General features: G+C 34.4%; 1 protein-coding gene across 1 annotated transcript in view; it reads right to left on the bottom strand.

Moving 5' to 3' along the window:
• IYD (iodotyrosine deiodinase) overlaps positions 1–5,484 on the bottom strand; it is a 30,463-nt gene extending 24,979 nt beyond the window's left edge. Inside the window, exon 1 of the mRNA XM_051997935.1 lies at positions 5,252–5,484. Within this exon, the coding sequence (XP_051853895.1) occupies positions 5,252–5,426 (175 nt within the window). The 5' untranslated portion in view covers positions 5,427–5,484. The remainder of the gene's footprint in view (positions 1–5,251) is intronic.
• Positions 5,485–24,060: the final 18,576 nt, after the last annotated feature.

The following is a 24,060-nucleotide window of genomic DNA, read 5'->3' as shown; positions in this document are numbered from 1 at the left end:
GAGCACTGGGTGAGAGATGAAATGGTATGTGTGATGAGCAGCAAAAAAAAAAAAAGTCCACTTTAGTTGGAGTCAAGAGTCAAGAGTTGGAGTCTTAGTTTGAAGAAGAATGCATAGTAAGGTAGGAAAAAGTGATTGAAATTAGAACGTAAAGGACTTTTAAATACCAAATAGAGGATATGATAATTGATCTTGTGGTCAGTATAGAGTTACTGGATTTTACTGAGCAGAGAGATTACTTGGTCAGACATTTATTTCAGGTATATCACCTTGGCATCTTGTTTGGAAGATGGATTAGAGAAGGGTTTGGAGCCAGATTATGAAGGCTTTTAAATGGCAAACTGAATAGTATTTGATCCTAGAAACAAATAGAAATTCACTTTTGGGACAAGGTATAAAATCATCAGATCTGTACTTTAAGAATATCAGTTTTGCAACTTTGTGGAAGATGGATTGGAGAGGAGGATCAAGGACTATTCTTTTACAGTGGTTCAGGTGAGTTAATGAGAACATTAAATAGGTATTCTCTCTAATCATATAGTACTAGAGAGAAGGTCCACAGTATTTGGGAGAGACAGAATCAGTAAGAGTTGGGAACTGGTTGGATAAATAGTTTGAAAGAACATGAAGAGTTAAAAATGCTTCTGAGGTCAAGAATCTTCATTAATAGATTGAAGGTGGTTCCTTCCATAGGAATAGGAAATTTTGGAGGAAAAGTGAGTTTTGAGAAGAAAGGTAATTAATTCTGTTTTACCATGTTATATTTAAGATACCTATGAAATAGGAAATTTCCAATAGGCAATTGGTGATATATAACTGGAGCTCAGGAGAAAGACTAGGGCTAAATATGTGGATCTGGGAGTTTTAAGAATAGAGATGACAACAGAACCCATTGGAGTTGTATCTGAAGATAGATAGCATAGAAAGAAAAAGGGGGACTTTGGAATAAACTCACATTAGAATGCAGAAATGAAACCAAGTAAGTCAATAGGAGGATGATGATAGAAATCATTCTAGATATGGGGCACAATCATGGTACAGACTTAGGAAATGGAGTGTTGGTCAGCATTGCATGGGTTATAAAGCACACATCAGGATATCAAGTGTAAGATAACTAGAAAGGTAAGAAAACAGCATATTGTGGAGGACTTTAAAGACCAAAAAGACCATTTTCTATTTGATCCCATAAGCAATAGGGAATTGGTTGAGTTTAAGTGAGAGGGAGTTGATGTATTCAGATCTTGCTGTTAATAGTCTAGACAAAAAGTAATGCGAGTTTCCACCAGAATGATTGTGAATGGAGATAAAAGAGAGCATATGAGAGATATTGTGAGAACAAAACAATTCTGAAGAAAAAAGAACTCTAACTATAGAAATAAACTTTACTTCAATATGTCCAATAAAAGGAGTTTTGTTAGGCAGGTTTCTCTAACATTCTCTACTATCAAGCCTAAATCGCCCTTTTTGCAAATTCCATCAGTTGATCTTAGTTTTACCCACCAGATAGAACAAATCAAAGTATGTTGACAACTCTCCAAATAATTGAATCTTTTATCCATTTCCCATTACTCAGGACTATTGCTTATACAGGTCAAGTAGGAGTTGACTCATTTGTTTTCCTTATTTTAAATTTTTTTTCTTTCTTCCTTTTGTGTTATGATTTTGATCTTTCCTCAACCTAATCATCATTCTGATTTTTCACAAATGAATTGGAAATAACTCCCACGTCAATAAACAATCATTCCTGTTGCCTAATTTCATTTTAATGAAGAGATTTCATGTTTTCCATATCAGACCTCCATCTGACTTTCTTCTTAAGGAAAATATGTGTGATGTGTAATCATGAATCTTACATAGATACAGACAGAGAGACATAGCTATAGATATATAAATATACATATTCTGCAAGTTTTTGGCCTCTCTTATTTCTCACTCAAACTATACTATGCCTATTTTGGTATTGAAGGAGCTAAGTATTAAAGTGCATCTTAATCCCATTTAGAGGCCTTTTTAAAATTCATTGCAGAATTTCTTCACTCCCCCTTCCCCATTTTTGCTACAAATATTGGTGCATAAGCTAAAATTATTTCACAGCAGTCTTTCTACAGATGTTCTTTTCGTAAGCTATGAATATGTAGTGGTCAAGTGGTCTATGATGTGATATTTCTTATCCCTTTGTATACACAGAAAACTCACAATTCCTTTATTTACTTCTCCAAAAAGAGTCTGTGAAATATCTTCCCATTTAGCTGCAATATCCCTTTGTTTTCATTTAAGAACATCAAGATAAATATGATTCACTTCCTCCAATAGTGTGCCAATTTACTGGTCACTGGTCAAGGATCTCACACTTCAAGTACCAGCATGTAGACTAATATTTATAGATGTCTTAAAACTGTGTGAATTTTAGTACCCTTGTTCTCCGTTTTTGCTAGCCTGCCAAGATTGCTCTGAGAGTGGAAGTAAATACAGGACTCAGGATCATGTTGTACTTTTCTTTGTTTCACAGGTTGCCATAGGTAAAGAATTGATCAAGTCTCTAACATCCTGATTCTGAGTGTTTTTGTCCTTATTGTTTTTCATTGTAAATTAGTTTTAGACAGTAGGATCATATTCTAAGACTTTCCATCATGGGTAGAGTCTCTCAGAGACTATGCTTACCTGCTGCAAACTTAATGAACATAAGACCCCACCTCCATACCATGATGAAACATAATGATGCATCAAAGTGGAACTTTCTTGATGATATGATGATGTATGCATCTATGCATCTATCTACTTATATACATTGATACAGGAGTGTGTGTATGTGTGTGTGTGTGTGTGTGTGTGTGTGTGTGAAATTTATTTATTTTTCCCAGACTTAAGATCCCTGGTATAAATAGCTCCCAGTGAGGAACTTCCTATATCAATGCAGGTTGGCACATTTTTTGCATTTTAGAGAATTTCCCAGATAACTGAAAGATTAAATGACTTTCTCAGGATTACATAGCCAGGATATGCAGTAGTCAGGTAGGAGGTGGTTAGGGTCTGAACCAGGGTAGTAATAGTATCAGAGAAGAGAAGGGGACATGTTACAGAGATATTGCAGAGGTGATATCAAAAAGACTTGGCAACTGACTGTATATGGAGTATGAATAATGACACCTAAATTATGAGCTCGGGTGATTGGAAAGATGGTAGTACTTTCAGTAGTAATAGAAAAGTTAGGGAAAGGGGACAGTTTGGGGAGAAAGATAAGTTTTCCAGATCAATGGTAAATAGATATAGATATGTATATCTATATATAGATCTATCTATATATCTATATTTATATATGTAAATATACATAAACATATTTATTTATTTATTTGTTTGTTTGTTTGTTTTAAGCTGCCTCCTTTGCCATGAATCAATCTATAGATATAGAGAATCAATCTTTCTCTGTGTGCAGCACAGGACTTTGAAAACACTGTCCCATCCATCTGAATCTATTTATTCAAAGTTAGTTTTCATCATGATGAAACCAGCACCTAATACTGACAAATCCTGTAAATGTAAAGTTGCATATGAACCAGGAACCTCAGGGATATCCAATATTTTCTACATTTCTAGGACACCAAGGGGCCAGATCTGTAGCAGCTCTGCTCTCAAAGCTTGTTCTATATACTTTTTCTTAAATAAAGGTTAGTTATATAGGAACCAATAGCTGTTTGATCATTTGGGGCCCTGAGGTTTCTTCTACTTCACTACGTCCTTCTAATTGCAAATATTGAGAAACTATAAATGACAGGCAGTGTGGCTTACTGGAAAGATCAATGAACTAAGATTACAAAGACATTGATTTCAAGTCCTGGTTCTCCCACTTATCACATACATGACCCTGGGCAAATCACTAAACCTCTCAAAGCCTGGAATTCCTTATCTTCAGAATAGGCATAATAATATTTGTCCTTGAGTGGTAAAGATCAAATGAGATTATTTAAAAGTATTTAGTAAAAATTATATCCAACTATTGTAAATGATTAAATGATAACTTTTTTGTAACTCCAACTATTTTGTAACAATAAAAGTAATTTTAAAATAATGTGATTGTTTGATCCTCTTTTAAAATGTTCTGGTCTCTAAATAATAGTTCTCAACAGCCAAACAGTCTCATATAAATCACACAACCTAGAGACTTCAGTGGGCTTGGAAGCCTAATAATCACTTTAGTGAGGATTGGAGTAGCTGAGGTGGTGGGAGTAGGAGGAAGAGTTCATTCACTCCCATGTAAACAATGAACACTCTGTGAGGGGGAATTGTGAAACTTCCAACTTTCAAAACAAACATGCCTTTGGCTGTTGAGATTATTCAGTTTAGACTGCCAGGTGATGAAAGAGGTGGAGTGTACAGAGAGTGGAAATGAGAGAGAGAGAGAGAGAGAGAGACAGAGACAGAGACAGAGATAGAGGGGTAGCTAGATGATGCAGTGGATAGAGCACCAGCCCTGAAATCAGGAGGACCTGAGTTCAAATCTGGTCTCAGACACTTAACACTTCCTAGTAGTGTGACCCTGGGCAAGACCTTCATTGAACCCCAATTACCTTGGGGGGAAGGAGAGACAGAGAGATACAGAGACAGAAAAAGAGAGAGACAAACAGACAGAGTGATAGAGAGAGACAAAGATAAAAGAATCAGAGAAAGACAAAGATGTTCTGTGAAAAAAATGGTTAAAAGAGCCAGGGATGGGGCAGCTAGATGGGGCAGTAGATAGAGCATCAACCCTGAAGTCAAGAGAACTTGAGTTCAAATTTGACCTCAAACACTTAATACTATTTCCTAGCTGTGTGACCTTGGCCAAGTCACTTAACCCCAATTGCCTCAGCAAGAGAGAGAGAGGGAGGAGGGAGGGGGAGGGCCTAGAGTCAAGAAGATTCATCTCCATAAATTAAAATCCCTCCTCAGATACTTCCCAGCTGTGTGATCTTGAGCAAGTACTTTAACCCTGTTTGCTTCAGTTCCTCATCTATAAAATATAAAACGGCTGGAGAAGGAAATGGCAAACCAGTAACTGAAATGACTGAACAACAAAAGCCAAAAATCAAACAATTAGTAAAGAGCAGTGGGAGAATTCAAACCTAAGTCTTTTGACTCCAATCAAACAACTGTCTAAAATTCATTTGAACCATAGGTAAAACTGATTAATTTCTATCAATTTGTATTATCGACATAGATTTATATTATTAAAATGCTAAATGCTAAAGCTAAGCAATATTCCTGTTTTCTTTACCTTCTATTTGGTGGAGTTCTGTATTGTCTTTTAAGTCTTCATCTACCCATGGCTGGTGCTCTGGCTTGGTTTTAGACTCATCTTCTGTTTTCTTGCTGGGGCCTTCACTTTTAAAGATCCTCCCAATCAAGATTACGATAATTGCGATCAAGACTGGAGTCAAAAGGAAAGACATGACTCTGAAATTTGGAACAGAACAATGTCCAGCTTTCCTCCCTCCACTGCACTCTTTAAATGAAATGTTAAGTACAAGGAGGGAAGAGAGAAGGAGGAGGGATAAAAGCCCAGAATATGCCCAAATGAGTGTAACAAGATTAGAAACTTTGAAGGGCAAAGATCACTGGGGTGTGTGTGTGTGTGTGTGTGTGTGTGTGTGTGTGTGTGTGTATGTGTACACACCCATAGTCATACTTAAACCCTTGTAGTTCAGTAATAAGTAGACAGCATAGATCTAAGCCAAGATCTGAGCAAGCATTTTAACGCACTAGAATTTGACAGGAGTAAAAGAAAGCATTTAATTTTCTTTACAAGCATATACATTACCCTCTAGGGTTTTATGTTTTGCTCGATTGTTTTTTGAAAAACAAATTTTAACTAACCTATGGAAACAGTAAATACACCCTCCAGTAACTGACATTAGAGGATATATTTTTTGTTTTGTTTTGCTAGATAAACCACAGTAAGGCAAAGAAGTAAACAAGGTTGTGAGATTAATTAGCTAATACCTTTAAATAGTATTTCTGCATGTGTAGGTCATAGAAAATTCTATTAAATTCAACAAATATTTATCTTTAAATTTCCTTTTTAATTAACAAAAATTTATTTTCTCTCTCTCCCATATCCCCTCACTGACAATGAAAAAGAAAAGAAAAACAAAACCCTTGAAACAAATATGCATGGTCAAGCAAAACAAATTCCTGTGTTGACTATAAATAAAAATGTGTATTTTACTCAGTACTTTCTTTGTACCTCTGGTGGATAGTCTGCTTCATTATCAATCCTTTGGAATCCAAAGATTATTATATCATTATATGCCCCTATGTTTTTTGGAGAGATATGATATATATAAAATAATAATAATGCAAAATAATATGGGGAAAACATCAGAAAATGTAAAGAACTATATAGATTTTAAAAGGAGAAATATCATAACTGATGAATGGGGATGAATAGGGAATGCTTCCTGAAGAAGGTGTTATTAGAACTGGGCTAGGAAATCAATAGATAAAGGAATGGGGAGACAATTTAGGCATAAAAAAACAGCTTGAGAAAAGATATAAAAGTAGCAAAATATGAGATATATCAAGGGTCACTTGATTATTCTACTGGAGACAAGTAGCAAGGTAAATCTTAGAAGTGTAAAGGACTTTAAAGATTATCTAGTCCCTCATAAAGAAATTGAGGCTCAAAGAGAGTAATTGACTTGTATGAGAAGGGCAGGTCTCTTTCTAGCGATTCTATGAGTTCCATCCAATATTTTGATTAGACTGCAGGAACTCTCTTTAATAGTACAGTGCAAAAATCCAACTATTAATCTTCCATTCTGTACCACTTTTGATGACATCATCTCATAAACCTTTCACAGGGCTTCTTTTCAAGATGCTGAGGACCTTCCTCTAGATCTTTGTACAATTAAGAATAAGGTAACATTTCAAAGCAAAGGCTTAATGGTTAATTATTATGGAGATGTTACAATTTAAGATTCCTATTAGAGGTAGGGTTTGGACTAGATGGCTTCTGAGGTTCCTTCTGTTTGTTAGGTTCTGTAATTCAAACACATTAATTTTCTCAATTTTATAAAATGTTTTCTTCACTTTGACTTAGTTAATTATATACTTTGTTTCCTATTTCACAGTGGAAGATCAAAGCAACTTCCTCTTGAATCTTCCTCCATAAAGCATTTGAATGTTTTACCTCAGTGCATAAAATTATTATAATTTATAATTCTGTAATTTTAAGTCATATATGACAAGGATTTTCCTCGTTAAGAATAATACAATATCTATGTTTTCTTTCACAACATGACTATTAGAATAGTTTTGCATGACTACACATGTATATAGAATTGCTTGCCTTCTCAATGAGGATGGGTAGGAAGGAAATAAAGGAGAAAATTTGAAACTCAAAGTTTTAAAAATAAATGCTAAAAATTGTTTTTACATGTAACTGAGGAAAATAAAATACTAAAGAGGTTTAATATTTAAAAAATAACAATTCCATAATTTGAACAAGGCACTGGAGAACAGTTATAAGTAAGGGAGATTATCTGGACAAAAGTATAACTAAGTCTATAACCTGGGTGGTCCATGTTAGGGTTTTACTCTACACACAGGCCTTTACCTTTACCATCTTTTACCTACAAATGAAATTTTTGAATACTTGTGATTTTCCATTTCTGACAACATGCTCCCTGGAGCATGAAGCTCTTGGGTAGAGAGTACTTACTAGAGGGGAAGTTTTGAATGAGGTACGTTTGAGTTTGCTTAAGAATGTGATTCATCAACTGAAATTCACTTTGCTCTATTGAACCATGAGAAATAGCATTTCAAGAATTTCTTAGGTAGGTCTTGTCCTTTACTTGTGAAACTCCCTCAAAATGCTACCTAATTCAAAGGTCTGGTGGCCATAAAAGAAAAAAAATGCAATTATTCAATTGATGTGTCATATTTTGAAAAGCAATAGAACTCTATGAAAAAGTTAAGCTGAAAGGAAGGAAGGAAAGATGGAATGACAGAAGAAAGGAAGAGCAGACAGAAGGAAAGAAGGAAGGAAGGAAGGAAAGAAGTCAAACATAATTTCCTGTTTGATTGCCTAGTTAAAAGAAAATGATAAATGGTAATGCAGATTAAATTTTAAAATGTGTTTTACAAGCCTTTTTTAAAAAGAGAATCAATTATTAAACATTTAATAGCACATCCCTGATTATGTGTGTTCACATGGATCTGTCTAAATGTGGATAGAAGAGAAGCAGTATCCTCTGCCCACCCTTCTCCAAGGAAAACTAGTGTCTGCTAGGAGGAAAGCAGGAGATTGGGGCCACTAAACTAGCCATTCTGATCTCCTCAGAGAGTGGGTTTTAGGCTAGAATTATATCTGCCTTCCCCTAAATATTGTTAGGCTAAATCTGCATTCTTAATTAATATTCCTCAGGGGAAGGAATGTTCCAAGCTATATTTCCAAGATTTGACTCATTTCCCACCAGATGCTAGTTACACAAAAACCATATCCAACAAATACCAAATAAACTCCTTATCCATATTGATAGCAAACAGAAATCAGGGAAATTATACAGATGAGAAAATACCAGTCAATACATAGAATGATCTCTCCCACTAAAAGCTAGATAATCCAGCTCAATCAAGAAAGTTCCAGATATTACCCAAGGGAAATTTCCCAAAGTATCTCTATTTAGTGTAATAAACTGGGATTAAAAACATGATTGAGGTGCTGGATTCTCTCCAGGTCATCTTATTTCCAGAGATTTTCTTTCTCTTTAGAAACTTTTCCCTGAAGAAAATGTAGAACCTAGTGTCTTCTCTACTGAAGCTCTAAGTCAGAAAATTAAGTTCTCTCTTCACTCAAGCCCTTCAAAAAGTGTGAAGCATTAGGTAATCAATCTCAACCCATGAGAAAAAATCTTATGCAAATCATTTTTGAGCCCCTGGTTACAGATATTTGTCATAAATTATCCAGCTTAACCACTTAGTAGTTATGTAGGCAAGTAATTCAAGTTATCTGAACCTTAATTATTTTCATCTTTAAAATAGGGACAATACTTGCTCTATTTATCTTATAGAATTCTTATGAAGAGACTCTTGTAAAATATATATATGAGGGTTTTGTCCTTTTATGTCTTATATTCCTTACAATTCCTAGCCCAATACCTTAAAAGCTCACACTCCTTCCAATTTTATTGCCTGTATATCTAGTACTGGGCAGCTAAGTGCCACAGTGGATAGAAAAAGCCAGACCTGTAGTCAGAAAGAAGAGTCTTCCTGAGTTCTACTCTGGCCTCAAACACTTGCTGAACATTTACTGGTGGCCCTGAGCAAGTCACTTAACAGTTTGCCTCAATTTTCTCATCTGTAAAATGAGCTGAAAAAAGGAAATAGCAAACCACTCCAGTATCTTTGCAAAGAAAATCCCAAATGGGATCATGAAAATTTGGACATGACTGAAAAACAACTAAATAACAATAAAGACCTAGTATTTATCATATATACTTTGTAGTGCTAATTTTTTTCCCTAAAGCATATATCCTTTGGAAAACATCCATATCCAGAGAGAGAACTGTGGAGACTGAATATGGATCAAAACATAGTATTTTCACCTTTTGGTTGTTGTTGTAGTTATTTGCTTCTTTCTTTCTCATGTTTTTTTTTTTCTTTTGATCTGATTTTTCTTTCACAATATGACAAATATGGAGATATGTTTAGAAGAAATTGCATGTGTTTAACCTATATTGGATTGCTTGCTGTCTTAGGGAGGGGAAAGGTAGAAAAATTTGGAACACAAAATTTTATAAAAATTAATGTTGAAAACTATCTTTACATGTATTTAGAAAAAATTTAAAAGTATGTGGCCTAACACCTCAACTAGATTTTAAACTCACCACCACCTTTATAGTGTCTAGTAGAATAATGCCACATATGAAATTTCAAAAAAAAATATTTATTCATGATGAGGATAGTAAGAAACAAATATCTCTTGATTAATTTTTTTTGTTATTTCTCATTGAGATTTATATCAACACAATCTCTTTGACTAAAAGTCAAAAGATTCAAGTTCTAGTCAGGTGTTACATTTTGGCTTTGTGACTTTGGCCAAGTCACTCATCAATAAAATGAGAAGACTGGACTAGATAACATCTAAGGTCTTTATCATCTCTCTCTGTCTCTCTTGTTCTCTCTGTATATGCATGTATAAATATATGTATATATACATTTTAATCTATAATATAATACCATGTTATATAATTTGTAATCAATATAATAACATATTTATTAAATAAATTGATATATAAACATATATTGATATTAGGACGCCCTCAAGATCTCTCTTAAGAACTTTAGAATTTGATCGTATGACATGGGAAATACTTGCACAAGACCACGCAGCATGATATACCCTCATGAGAAATATGCTGTGCTGTATTAGCAAGGCAGAATTGAATTAGCTCAGAAGAAATGTGAGATGCTCAGTTAAAGAAGCCACCCCAAATGTTCATAGAGAATATTTGTGTCTGATTTATAGCAGAGCATTCTGAGCTCATATTGGTCCAATCAGCCACAGTCAGACCACTGTAACTTGACTCTAACATAGTGATGTCATTTTGATTCACTTTAAAAACAACAGACAATAACCACCAGTCATATGAACATATTTATTTATTATTAATTAGATGATCCAGAGGTCATAGGATTGGTGATTTAGAGCACAAGAGACTGAGAGAGAGAGACAGAGACAGAGACAGACAGACAGACAGAGAGACAGAGAGACACAGAGAGAGACAGAGACAGAAAGACAGAGAGTGAGAGACACAGAGAGAGAGAGAGAGAAAGAGAGAGAGAGAGAAAGAAAGAGAGAGAGAGAGAAAGAGAGAGAGAATAAAGAATCTTGCTCAAGGTCATACAGTAGTAAGTAGCAAAATTATGGTCCAAACTTATCGTCTGACTCCAAATCTACCTTTATTCCCACAGCAGTAAAGCATATTTGTTCATAGAGCCTCAGTAGTCAGGAAATCTGATAGGCCAGCAGCCAAAGGTTTTTATTTTTTCAGCACTCAACTATTAATACTTTTAATTCTCATGTGATACTATAAATATCCACTATTATACCAAACCTGCTATTGAGCACTGACTCACCCTTTATATACTGTCTTCCCTTGGAAGGATTAGCACTAGAAAGTATTTCTGGAGGCAGAGAAAAGTGATCTGTGCTATCCTGCTAAAATGGCCTTTTTAAAAGTTCTCTTTAATAATACATGGTATAGATGAGAGCGTGTAGATATTACTCCACCTACTTCATATGCTAAATGAATTATGATGGTCCTATTTTATGAATAATTAATCTAATCATTTTACCAAATAAACCTCAAGCTGACTGCATGCAATTCTTCAAATACTGGCAGACAAAGATATCTCCTAGGAGAAAGGCAAAACCCCCAGGGTTTAAGCTAGTTCATCTGATGAGATATTGAGGAATAAAAATGTCAGGTGTTCAACATAGGAAACTGGTTACCTGAGAGTGGGTTTTTAAAAATTAATATTCCAATGTCCTTCAAATCATGGTGTTCCTTTATCAATGTGTTTTTATCATTAAAATTTTCTTTCCCCAGAATGCATTTGCATACATGTATTTTTCTATCAGCTTAAAATCTGAACTTGAATTAATGTCAGAATACAGAGCACAAATGTCATCTAATTCACTCATTAGATCTCTGTCTGAAGTTTGAAAAACTTAAGCACTCTGATGAATTCTATGACTAGCCATTATTCCAGAGAACCAATGAAGAAACAAGCTGTCTACTTCCTGAATGATTAGGTGATGGCACAGAGAAAGGAATGAGATACATATATGTGTGTAAATAAATATATGTACATATTTATACATAAAATATATTATGTACATTTATATATGCATGCATATACAACATAAATATTTATATGTTTGGTAGAAATAGTTATAGACATAATATTATAAATATATATGTAAAATATTTATATATTTGTGAATATATACATATCTATTTTTAGAAATAGACAATGTGAGAACTCATTTTGCTTAATGATGAATATCTATTGCGAGGATTTCTTTATTTTTTTCCCCAAATGGAGAAAACAGGATGAAAAGAAAAAAATTTTGTCACTGAAATAATTAAATTAAAAATTAAAATTAAAATCCATGGTGAAAAATAATTGTTATCATCAGTGTCTTTTCTGAAGAATTGTTATTAGGCCAAACTATTGATGAAACTAGGAAAAATAAAGCAATAGTAGTTCTTGGATATTTTTGTAATTTTGTAATTTTATTATAAGTTTAGTAAATCGAGGACTATTGATAGAGGACATGGAAGTTACTTAACTGTTACCTTCGAAGGGATCTTTAAGATCACTTTAGGATTGCTTCTTAATCATTCAAAAATCCCTTCTTTGAAATCCTCAATAAATATTAGCCAACCCCTCTTCAAATGCTTCCCAAGAAAGAAACCTCACTGATTATGAAGGTCTGCCTGTTCCATTGTTGGATAAATCAGATTACTAAAAGTTTCTTCTTTTCTTAAGCCAAAAACTGCCTTATAACTTATTCTCCTCTTGCTTCCTGAAACACATAGAGTAAATAAAACCTTCAGTTTACCACATCACAAAACAACCAACATGTTACCCAGTCTTTGGATCAAATATTGCTAATTCATTAACAAAATATTTATCCAAAGCACTATTCAAATGTTTATTCCTTCTCTCCCAAAACCAGTACTTTCAGTGTAATTATTGCTTAACCCAGGAGCAGGATTTTATAGCTATCCCTATTAAATTACAACTTGGTCAATTTAGGTCTTTATTTTATTCTCTCAAGACTTTTTTTGGAGCTCACTTCAGCCCTCCAAATGTAATACATTAATCAGGGAGTTCTTTGATGAACTAGCTTACAAGGTAATCAGGGGGACTTTGAAAATACTTCCCAGGGGAAGGTATGGAAATGCCTGTTGGTATCTCATTGAGAGGACTAAGGACATTTCCTGATCAAATGTCATTGACCAGGGATGATTTGGTTGGCTTAGACTAATGTGTAGCAGATATTGAAAGATGGGCTACTATTTATACAGGCCTATATAAAAGGAAGGCCTTTACTGGGAATTTGGGATCTTAAATTTTACTCCTTTTTTTTTTTTGGGGGTCTGAATAGATCTTCAGAGAGCAACAGAGATAGAAGTCATAATGATTATCTAGGGCAGAAGACACATATAGATAAATGAATGAAAAACTATTTTTTAAGTTCTTAGTATGTACCAAGCTGGACAAAGAGTGGGAGTGGGAATAGAGAGAGAGAGATATAAATAGAAATACAAAAGAAAGACATTAGTAGGTCTCAAGAAGCTTACATTTTAATAAAGAGAATACATAGAGATAAATGAGTAAATGGGAATAAGGGTATAAATGAGATCTAAGGTATCTATAAGGTATCTATCTATATATATATCTATATAGTTCTGTAAATGAAATAAGGGTATTTGCTCTTGGAAGTCAGAAAGATGATGAATGTAGCTGTAGGCTCTTCAATTAACATGTCCTTTTTCAAAAGCAATGATAGTGTAATTTGATCACTGTTCCCAGAAAAAGAGATAGAACAGGGCTAGACAAACTAGTGGGAAGAACACATTAAGGTATGGTCAGGTAGTACCAGGTATAGTTAGGTCTCACCAGTCAGGACAGTATGGTCCCAAAGTGGTTCCTAGAAGATCACTTTGACGGATATATTTCAGTATGTTATAACATGCTGGTAAAATATGTTTGGATGTTTGTGTAGACTTGCAAATTGAAGCTAAATAGATTCTTGTTAATAACTCAAGAGGAGAGTTACTTAACTCCAAGTTCCTGATCCCAACTTTAGAGAAAAAGTAGCACAAGACCCGATCCCTACACATGATAGTAATGAAGGGAGAAATTATGTGATCCAAGAAGAGAGATCCTTTGTCTCCAGAACAAGAGAAAGAGATTTTCTAGGCAACATGATCCAGAATTCAGCAGATTAGTGAAAGAAAGGAATTCATTAATCAGTGTCAGCCTAGGATCTTACTTCACTAGGAATCCCAAATTAAAAAGTTCTAGTATCCAGCTTCCTACAAAAAGAAAAGGAGAAAAGAAGATTGAGCATAAGGCCCTACAAATTGGAAGACCACTAGACTAAATTAATTAATTAAGGGAATGAGTTATTCAGATATATCCCTACGAAAAAAGAAGTTACCAGAATGCCAGGTGGTTGTCCAGCCAGCAATACAAAGCTAATCTCTCTTCTAAAGATAATCCAAATCACAGAGTGGTACTATGAGACTGGGAAAACTGCATAAGTCCCCATGGAGAGAAGGATTCACTGACAGTGAAGAATTATATCAATCATATTTGTTAGTGCTGTTTACTTACATTAGCCATGTCCAATTCTCTTCATGATCCCACTTGGGATTTTCTTGGCAAAGATATGGAATGGTTTGCCATTTTCTTCTCCGATTCATTTTACAGATGAGGAACTGAGGCAAATAGAGTTAACTGACTTATCCAGCTCACATAAGTAGTGTCTGGGCCCAGATTTGAAATCAGGTCTTCCTGACTGCAATCCTGGTGCTCTATCCACTTTGCCACCTTGCTGCCATCTGTTAACTAGGGACTAATATAGATACTTAAAATACATTCTTCATTATTTATGGACTCTTTTAAATACTTTTATGTGTTCTTTGTATTTTTTAGGATGAAATAAAAGCTGTTCTGTGCTTGATATATGCTTTACTACCTTGAGTCCTAGCAAAAGATCTGGAGGCCTATTTGCCTACATTTGTAAAGACCCAGATAATTTTGATTAGGAGATTGGATTCAATTTATGTAAGCTCAGAGACCAGAACCACATTTTACTAGCTAATCCTCCCAGCTGTGTCATTCACAAATTTTATAAATATTTTATACTTAAAGCTTCATAATTCTTAATTAAAATTCCAAGCCATTTAAAAAATACTGAACAGGGAAACGATGATTCACACCACTGGAGTCCTCTTTCCAGAATCTCATTAATCCATTAATCAAAATTATTTGGATAAAATCAATCAGATACTCAAATTGCAAAGATCAGATTAGCAAAAATGACAAAAAAACCCACAAAGAAGTGTTGGAGGGACTGTGAAAAAACAGATTTACTGATGCATTGTTGGTGAACATGTGACCATTTTGAAAAACAATTTGAAACTATATATAAAAAGTTACTAAAAAGTGCATGTCTTTTGATCCAGATATAGTTACTGCTAGTCCTATATTCAAGACTGTTTAATAAATAGGAAAAACAAAGAAGCCTTTTATGTACAAAAATATCCTCTTTTTAAAGCAGCAAAAATATAAACTAATGGGATATATATCAATTGAGGAATGGCTGAATAATTGTGGTATATAAGTATAATGGAATATTATTTTGCTATATGAAATGAGGAAATAGATTATTTCAAAGACACATGAATAGACTTATGTGAACTGATAGAGAACAAAGTAAGCAGAATCAGAAGAACAATTTATATCATGGCATCAATAATCTAAAAATGAGCTCTCTCTCTCTGTATGTATGTATATATATGTATATGTCATTTAATTTCTCAGCATTTTAGGCAATCTAAGACTAAGAGAAATTGCTGGACTGTATTGGATGAAGGAGTTTCTTCACTGAGTAACTATAATACTGAAATATCTAGTCTATATCTCTATATAAGTAAAAATGACATTATGAATTAATAAAATACAAGAAAATAAGGAGAGGAGATCAGAAAAGGGTAGGTTAATCCCAAAGTGAAACTTCTTTTTTTAAACAAAGAAAGGATGGGAAAATATAAGGGGAAGGACCAACTTGTAATGATTCTTATAAGGTTAATAATGTAAAATGTAATTTTATATATTGCTATATTAAGTTCAGTTCGAGAATAAATACAGTTGTGCAAGAATGTTTGTGGCAGCCCTCTTTGTCGTGGCCAGAAACTAGAAACTGAGTGGATGCCCATCAATTGGAGAATGGCTGAATAAATTGTGGTATATGAATGTTATGGAATATTATTATTCTGTAAGAAATGACCAGCAGGATGATTTCAGAAAGGCCTGGAGAGACTTACAAGAACTGATGCTGAGTGAAATGAGCAAGATCAGGAGATCATTATTTACTTCAACAACAATATTATATGATGATCAATTCTGATGGACGTGGCCCTTTTCAATAATGAGATGAACCAAATCAGTTCCAATAGAGCAGTAATGAATTGAACCAGCTTCACCCAGAGAAAGCTCTGAGAGATGACTTGAACCACTACATAGAATTCCCAATGCCTCTATTTTTGTCCACCTGCATTTTTTATTTCCTTCACAGGCTAATTGTATAATATTTCAAAGTCTGATTCTTTTTGTACAGCAAAATAATTGTAAGAACATGTATATATATATACATACATATATATATATTTCATTTGACTTATACTTTAACATATTTAACATGTATTGGTCAACCTGCTTTGGGGGGATGGGGTGGGGGAAGGAGGGGAAAAGTTGGAACAAAAGGTTTTGCAACTGTCAATGCTGAAAAATTACCCATGCATATATCTTGTAAATAAAAAGCTGTATAATAAAAAAAGAATAAATACAGTAAAATGAGAAAAAATGATGATCATTCAATCAGTTTTAAATACATCTAATTATACTACTATCCAGCTCACATTTCTCCATCTTTTAGGACATCATGAAAGAATTTGTCAGATTCTTTATTGAGATTCTGTCATGTTATACCTACACAATTTTCTTCACTCATAACAGCCTGATTTAAAAAAAATAAATAGAAAAATTTAATACAATTTGTTTTTAGTGAAACTATTTTGGCTTCTTAGTTCTCACTAGTTCCCTTTCCATGAGGCTAGAAAAAATATGTTTAACAATCCACTTAAGATATAAAATACATGATTATAGGATATCTGAAAAATGGTTAAAAATGAAGAAAATTCCATCATTCTTCACTTTTTCAATATCTTTCTCAGTTTTCTTTAGGGAAGATGAACCATATCACCCACAATATGTTGTTATTGCTTTGTTGCTTCTGCCAAGAAAGAAGCCAGAGGTTATTCAGTGTCTTCTGTAGGTCCATATTCATGTCCTATTCTAAATCCTAGAGATGACAAACATATACAGAATTACACTCATTTGAGTCCATCTAAAAGTAATATTCCTCTATTGTACTTTTATAATTTCACTAGCAATAAGATACCTATGAAATAAATTCTATTTTCCTTGCTTTTCTTGAAAATATTCTCATACCTTCACCTTAAGATCCACAGTGCCATCTGCTGGCAATAAGAGATTTGAACAGGAAATTGTTCACGGTATATAGCTTTACAACTGGAAGGATCCATAAAGATCTAATCTAACAATTTCATTATACAGTTTAAGGAAACTGAGGCCTAAAAGAAAAAAGTGACTAACCTAAGTTTCCATAAGAGAAGTAGAAGAGTTGGGATTTGACCTACTGCCTCTTATTGCCATCTTATTTTACAAATGAAAAATAAAGTCCCAGAAAAGTTAATTTTTGCAAAGTCACACAAAAAATTTGTAGAAGACCCAGTACTAGACTATAAGAGCATAAAATTTAGATGTGAAATTAGTCCAATCCTTTCATCTTACAGCTAAGAAAATGAAAGACCAAGAGATAGGAGTCACTTGTCCAAAGTCTGCTAGCAAAGATTAAAGGCAAGATTAAGACCCATATTCTCTGACTAAATCCACTGTTCTTTCTTCTGTACTATGTTATTATGGAAGCCTATCTCTGGTCAAGTTAAAGGTCAAGGTCACCCATTACATCCCAGGCCAGTGATCTTGATCTTTGCCTTGCCACTGGACTTCAGTGAGTCTGGAGGAATGAGAGAGGCTAATGACTTTGTCTAATGCACATGCAAGTCGTGATACCATCCTCATGATGTCATTGATCTTCTTTAAAAATGAAGAATTTTAAATCATCCTTCTAGTAAAATTAGACTAAAATAAAAACTAAAACCTTCTAGTAAAATCTAGTAATATGGGCAAACATTCCAAAGGGCACAGAATACTTGCTAGGAATTCTTCTAAAGGGAAAAAAAAATTACAATCACTACCTTTCTTTCCTTGGCCCCAAGTGCAGAAATTCTTGGGAGTTATATTTCAGGTTAGATTGAATGGAATCACAAATGGCTGAGAAAGCAGGAGGCAAAATCTCAAATGGACGAGCCAATGATCAATTATTTAAAAAGTTATATAAAAGTATGTTTTGAAGAAAAAGTATCCAAAGTGGGGTCAGGGCTCTCAGAGATAGTGGCTTGAACCCCAAGGGCTTTATTCAACTAATTAGAAGATGGAAAGATGAGTCCCAACCCACCTTCCTACTAGTAGTCAATTGTCTCCACCACTATACTTACCCTTGTTCCTCCAACATTTGCTCCCTCCACTCCCTCACTCTGCAAGCTCTTCACCTTTCTCCTCCTGAGTCTTTTATTTTTGTGGGTCTTTCAGGACAATTATAACTTAGAATTTACTGGAATACTCATATCAGAAACTGCACAGATATCAAAGGAAATGACTCCTCTGTGTCCTGAACTACTCTGTCCTTCTGAGGACTGATTCTGAATGGAGGCAGCCACTCGCAAGTAAGAATTCTACTCAATTCCTTTCATTTTTAGCAGATAGGGAGCTGGAGGGGAGAGACAGGAAGCTCATATCTAGTCTCAGACACTAATTGTGTGACCCTCACTTTATCTTTGGAGGTTCAGTTTCCTCATATGTAAAATGGGGATGATAATAACAGCATACATCTCAGAATTGTAGTGAGGGTGAAATGAGATAATATTTGCAAAAATGTTTTGCAAACCATATAGTGATATACAAATATTCCCTTTTACTATCATTATCATAATTATTAGGAAAGCAAATAATTTAGGAGGGTAGGGATGCATAGATTGTCATCTTCATTAAGGATCTCATTATTTTCTCTTTCCTCCCAAACATATTTATCTTCTAAACTCCATTATTGTCAAGGGCACCACCAGCCATTTGTGATTCCATGCAATCTAACCTGAATAATTTCTACACTGGGGGCTAAGGAAAGAAAGGTAGAAATTGTAATTTTTTTATGAACCAGTTACTTGGTTCATAAACTCATATTGCTATATTCACTCCTCCTCACTCTCCCTTACTCCATATAGCCAATGACTTATTAAGCCTTATTATTACTATCTCCACAATGTCTTTCTCACTTCTTCCCTCCTCTATTTTCACACACCCACCATTCCAAATCAGGCCCTCATCTCCAAATCCTGCAATATCCTCTTATTGGTCTCTCCTCTTCGGGTCTCTCTCTTCCTTAATCCTTCCTCCATAGAGTTGAAAAAGTGATTTTTTTTTCCTAATGTATTAAAATTAACATGTTACTTCTCTATTCAATAAACTCCAATGGGTGCATGTTGACTCTAGAGCAAATGTTACTTCACAACTTTTAAAAATTATTATTTTAGTTTTATAATAAACATAATAAGCACAGAATTACATTATTACATATGAAGGTTATGCTCAAAAATTTATATTGATCAGGTATGTAAACAAAAAGTTTGAAAACCTCTGCTATAACTAACACCTTTGTTTTAGACTGTGGGGAACTGGTTCATTTCATCTACTTGGAGTTCTAAACTAATTAAGTTCTTTATTCTGATTTTTTTTTTAGATAGGAGGCAAAGTATTCCAGGAAAATCTATTTATCTGAGGGAATATTTTATAAATCATAAATGTTCAGAGTTGCTATACCATATAAAATTTCCTTCTTATTCTAGAACAGAAAGGGGCTTCAGAATCCAAATGCTTCACTTTACAGATGAGGAAATTGAGGGCCAAGGCAATTAAGTGCCTTAGCTAAAAAAGTCACACAGAGAAGAAGTGTCAGTATCAGGATTAAAAATCAGGGAGATCTTTTGGATCCAAGACCAGTGCTTTATCCACTATATCCCACTTGAAGTGGTCATGACAATTGTAAGGAACTGGGAAAAACAACAGAAGGATAGAAAGGTTATTCTGCTGGTATTACACATGACAAACTTATATGTACTTAAAGTAAGAAAAGTATTTATCTCTTTTCAGTAGATATCCTCAAGAAGTCTAGATCTGAGAAATCCATGAGGGTTCACCCACAAGAGACTGTGAACAATTAAAATTCTAACATGGGACAACATTCACTAATAAGCTTAAAAGATTCAACTTTTTAATGAAGTCATTCCATACTCTTCCCTGTTAGTTTATAAAAAGGATACTAAGTCCTCTCAGCCTTATGTTGTGCCAAAAAAAGAAACAGAAATGTAGTGGAAGGCAGGTCAGTCCCAAGATAGAAGAAAAGTGTTACTCAACACCCAAGGAGATACTGGGGCCCCAATGACTAGAAGGCATAGATAACGCCCTTAAATCAATCTATTTTCTGACAGTGCATGTGATGTTAGCTTATATGTCCTTGGGGCTCTCTTTTCTTACCACAGAAATCATGTAAACGTGGAAAAGAAGGGATCCCATTACAAATGAGGAAAAGATCAATTTTCAAGAGCAGAATCAGGGACAGGGAGACTACTCAGAATAGGAGGTGACATAGAATAGGGACCACTTATAGTCACACGTTCAAAGTTTCATGTTCCACTGCTCTTTCTCAGCTCATACTATAATACGGTTTCTCAGAGAGAGAGGATCATAGAAAAGATTAATTGTTATTTCTGCAAGAAAAGAGAAGAGTTTTTACCATTTTGTAATTAACTAGGCAGCCTGCCAGAAACTTTTCTCTTTATGTCAAAGAGAGAAGTTTACTTTTGCCTTTTGGGCAGTTTAAGAAATATAATTAAATTCATCCTGATTGTCTGCTTTAAGTTTATAATATATCAAGAGAACCTATCCAAGAGGAAATCTGAATAAGCAGAGAGGTTTAGAGGTACTACACTGAAAGTCAGGATGACTAACCCTAGCATTTAACAGTTGTGTGGCACGCGTCAAGTCACTTAAATTCTGAGCTCAGTTTCCTCATCCATCAAATGAAAAAGATAATTATTTATCTCTCCTACCTCATAGGATTATTGTAAGAAAAATACTTTGTTAGCTATAAAATATTCTATGTAATATAAACTGTCAATATTATCATCACTATCTTACATGATTGTACTAACTGCCCAGGGTTTGTTTGTTTTTTTAATTTCTAAATTTTCTAAATTAACATCATGGACAGTCTTATACAAAAGAAAGGGTCTGATTTTTGGAAACTACCTATATATTTGTTTAATTATAGATTTGCTTAGATAAAAGATATATCTTATATAAAATATAAGGTTTATATAAGATATAAGAATAAGATACATTTTCTTATATCTCCCTCCTCAAATGATCAAGGGAAAAGATGGTCCTTTTACCTGCACTTACAAACCTGCTCTCCCTCTATCTTCTCTAACTTCCTAGTTGGTACTCTGAACTACTTTAAATCCAATTCTCAACAAGTATTTATCAAATGCCTACTATTTTCCGGTACTACTCTGGTACAGAAATTAAAAGAAAGCAATCCCTTCCCTCAAGGAGCTGACATTCTACTGGGGGTGAGGGTAAAGGAAAGAGGAGCATGTATTAAGAGAAGTACAGATATATACAAAATAGTTTCAGGGCTGGAAAACCAGTAGCAACTGGAGTATCATGCAGGATATGGAATTTGAGCTTAAGTTTGAAGAGTGCTAGGGATTCCAAGAGGTGGAAATGAGGAAGAAAAATATCCCAATAATGGGGGACAGTCTATGAAATGGTGACAAGACAGGAGACAAGATAGAATATGCTGTGCAGAGAAATGCAATCAAACCATTTCAATTGGAACGCAGAATATGTAAAGGGAAAGTAATATGAAAACAGCTTGAAAGCATGGAGCCCAATTGCAAAAGTCTTTAAATATGAAACAAAAGAGTTTATAGTAAATCCTGAAAGCAAACAGGAAGCTATTCCTTGAGCAGAAAAGATACATGGCCAGATCAACATTTTGAAGAATGGATTAGAGAAGGGAGAAACTGGGATACAGAAGTCAATTATGAGTCTATTGCAATCATTCAGGAGGAGGTGATAAGAGATTGAATAAGGGATGACTGTGTGAATAGAGAAAGGGAACGAAAGTTGACAAAGCTTAGCAATAACAATAATTGGTCTTTATAAAGAGTTTTAAGGTCTGTAAAGTATTTCACACCCATTACCTCTCTTGATCCTCACAAACCTGTGAGATAAATGCTGCTGCTATGTGTATTCCATTTTACAAATGAGGAAACTGAGGAAGAGAAGGTCAATTGACTTACCCAGGATCACTCAGGTAACTGAGGCAGGATTCAACTTCAAGTCCTCCTTACCTAAAATCTGCATTCTATCTACTATTTACCAGATTGATTATCTAGGAGAGATGAGGAGAAATAGAAAGTTGAGGATAACACTAAAATTATGAATGGAAATGACTGAAAAAGGAGGTACCTCTAAAAAAATAGGGCAGTTAGGAAAAGGGGGGGATTTGGCAAATTTGGGATAGCTAGGTGATACAGTAGATAGAGTGCCAGGCCTGAAGTCAAGGAGACTCATCTTTGTGAGTTCAAATCTAGCTTCAGATCCTTAAAAGCTGTGTGTCCATGACAAATCAACTTAACCTTGTTTACCTCAGTTTCCTCATCTGTAAAATGAGAATTATAATACTACCTACTTCCCAAAGTTGTGAGGATTAAATAAGATAATAAATGTAAAGCACATAGTAAGTGCTATGTAAATGTAAATTGTTATTTTTTTTCTTTTTTTTTCCTAAGACAATTGCTCAGGGTCACACATCTAGGAAGTATTAAGTGTCTGAGACCAGATCTGAACTCAGGTCCTCCTGAGTTCAAGGTTGGTGCTCTATCCATTGAGACACCTAACTGCCCTGTAAATTATTATTAAAGATAATTTCTGTGTAATGGTAACTATCTCTAGGGTAAGGAAAGGAATAAAAAAGAAAAAATAAGAAATTTATATGATAATTTTGTTATATATTTTAAAGGAATAGCAAGTCGTATATAATAGACTCACAGTTTCATGCACAATCATCTTTTTTATTATACTGTATTATGGAAATGCTTGTTTTATTCCATATATTAAAAACAAAAACAAAAAAGTTTAAAGAACAAAAAAAATTTAAAGATGATAAATACTTTTTTCAGACATTTTGAGGCTAAGATGCTTATGATATATGACGCTAATGTCCATGAGGCTATTGGTGAGTAGGGATACATTCACAATAGAAAACAAAACATACATTATGATCTAGCAAAGGAAACTGAGAAAGAGTCATTTTACAGGTAGAAGGATAAATATACTGTAAAGTATCACAAAACCCACGAAAGAAAGTATTTGTGAAGAGGCTGTTCTCAACATGGTGAAATGTTTCAGAGTGGTTAAGGATAAGAAGTGAAAAAATCATCTATTTCGTCCAGTTACCTCCTTATCTCTCCCCACATGTGTATACACACAAGATTTCTTCCCATTCCTACTCTATATTTGATAGTACTTGTCAGTGGTGGTGAGTGATAAGATGGTAGGTCCTCAGCATTTCCCAGGTCAATTCCAGGAGATAAATATTGATACAACTAAACCAAAGGTTGGAGGAAGAGAATTATTCTGTATCAACAGAGAAAATGAGAATGTCAGTTCATTCATAGTGGTGAACAACCTAGGGTGACTTTAGTCCATTAGGAGATGTTATCAGATCCTCCTGTAAAGAGTTGGGATGTTATCCCATTTGTCCTATCCTAACCATTGCCAGTACCATCCAGTGCCCCATTGCCACTAATACCTGAAGCCACAGCAGAAGATTGGCCAAAAGTAATGAAAGAATGATAATCTACTTAAGTAACAAACTAACTATTACTACATCCCCATTTATTGCATAGCCATTCCATTAGCTGATAATCCTGCCCTAGCCCTGTTGGGTCAAAAGAAAGACACTATTATTGTCTATCCCACAAGTTCCTCTTCAATCTCGAAATTTGCTCG

The sequence above is a fragment of the Antechinus flavipes genome, chromosome 4 (genome assembly GCF_016432865.1).
Source record: "Antechinus flavipes isolate AdamAnt ecotype Samford, QLD, Australia chromosome 4, AdamAnt_v2, whole genome shotgun sequence".
Classification (NCBI taxonomy): Eukaryota; Metazoa; Chordata; class Mammalia; order Dasyuromorphia; family Dasyuridae; genus Antechinus; species Antechinus flavipes.
Note: the sequence above shows the minus strand (reverse complement) of the source record. Positions and strands in the feature narration are given on the sequence as shown.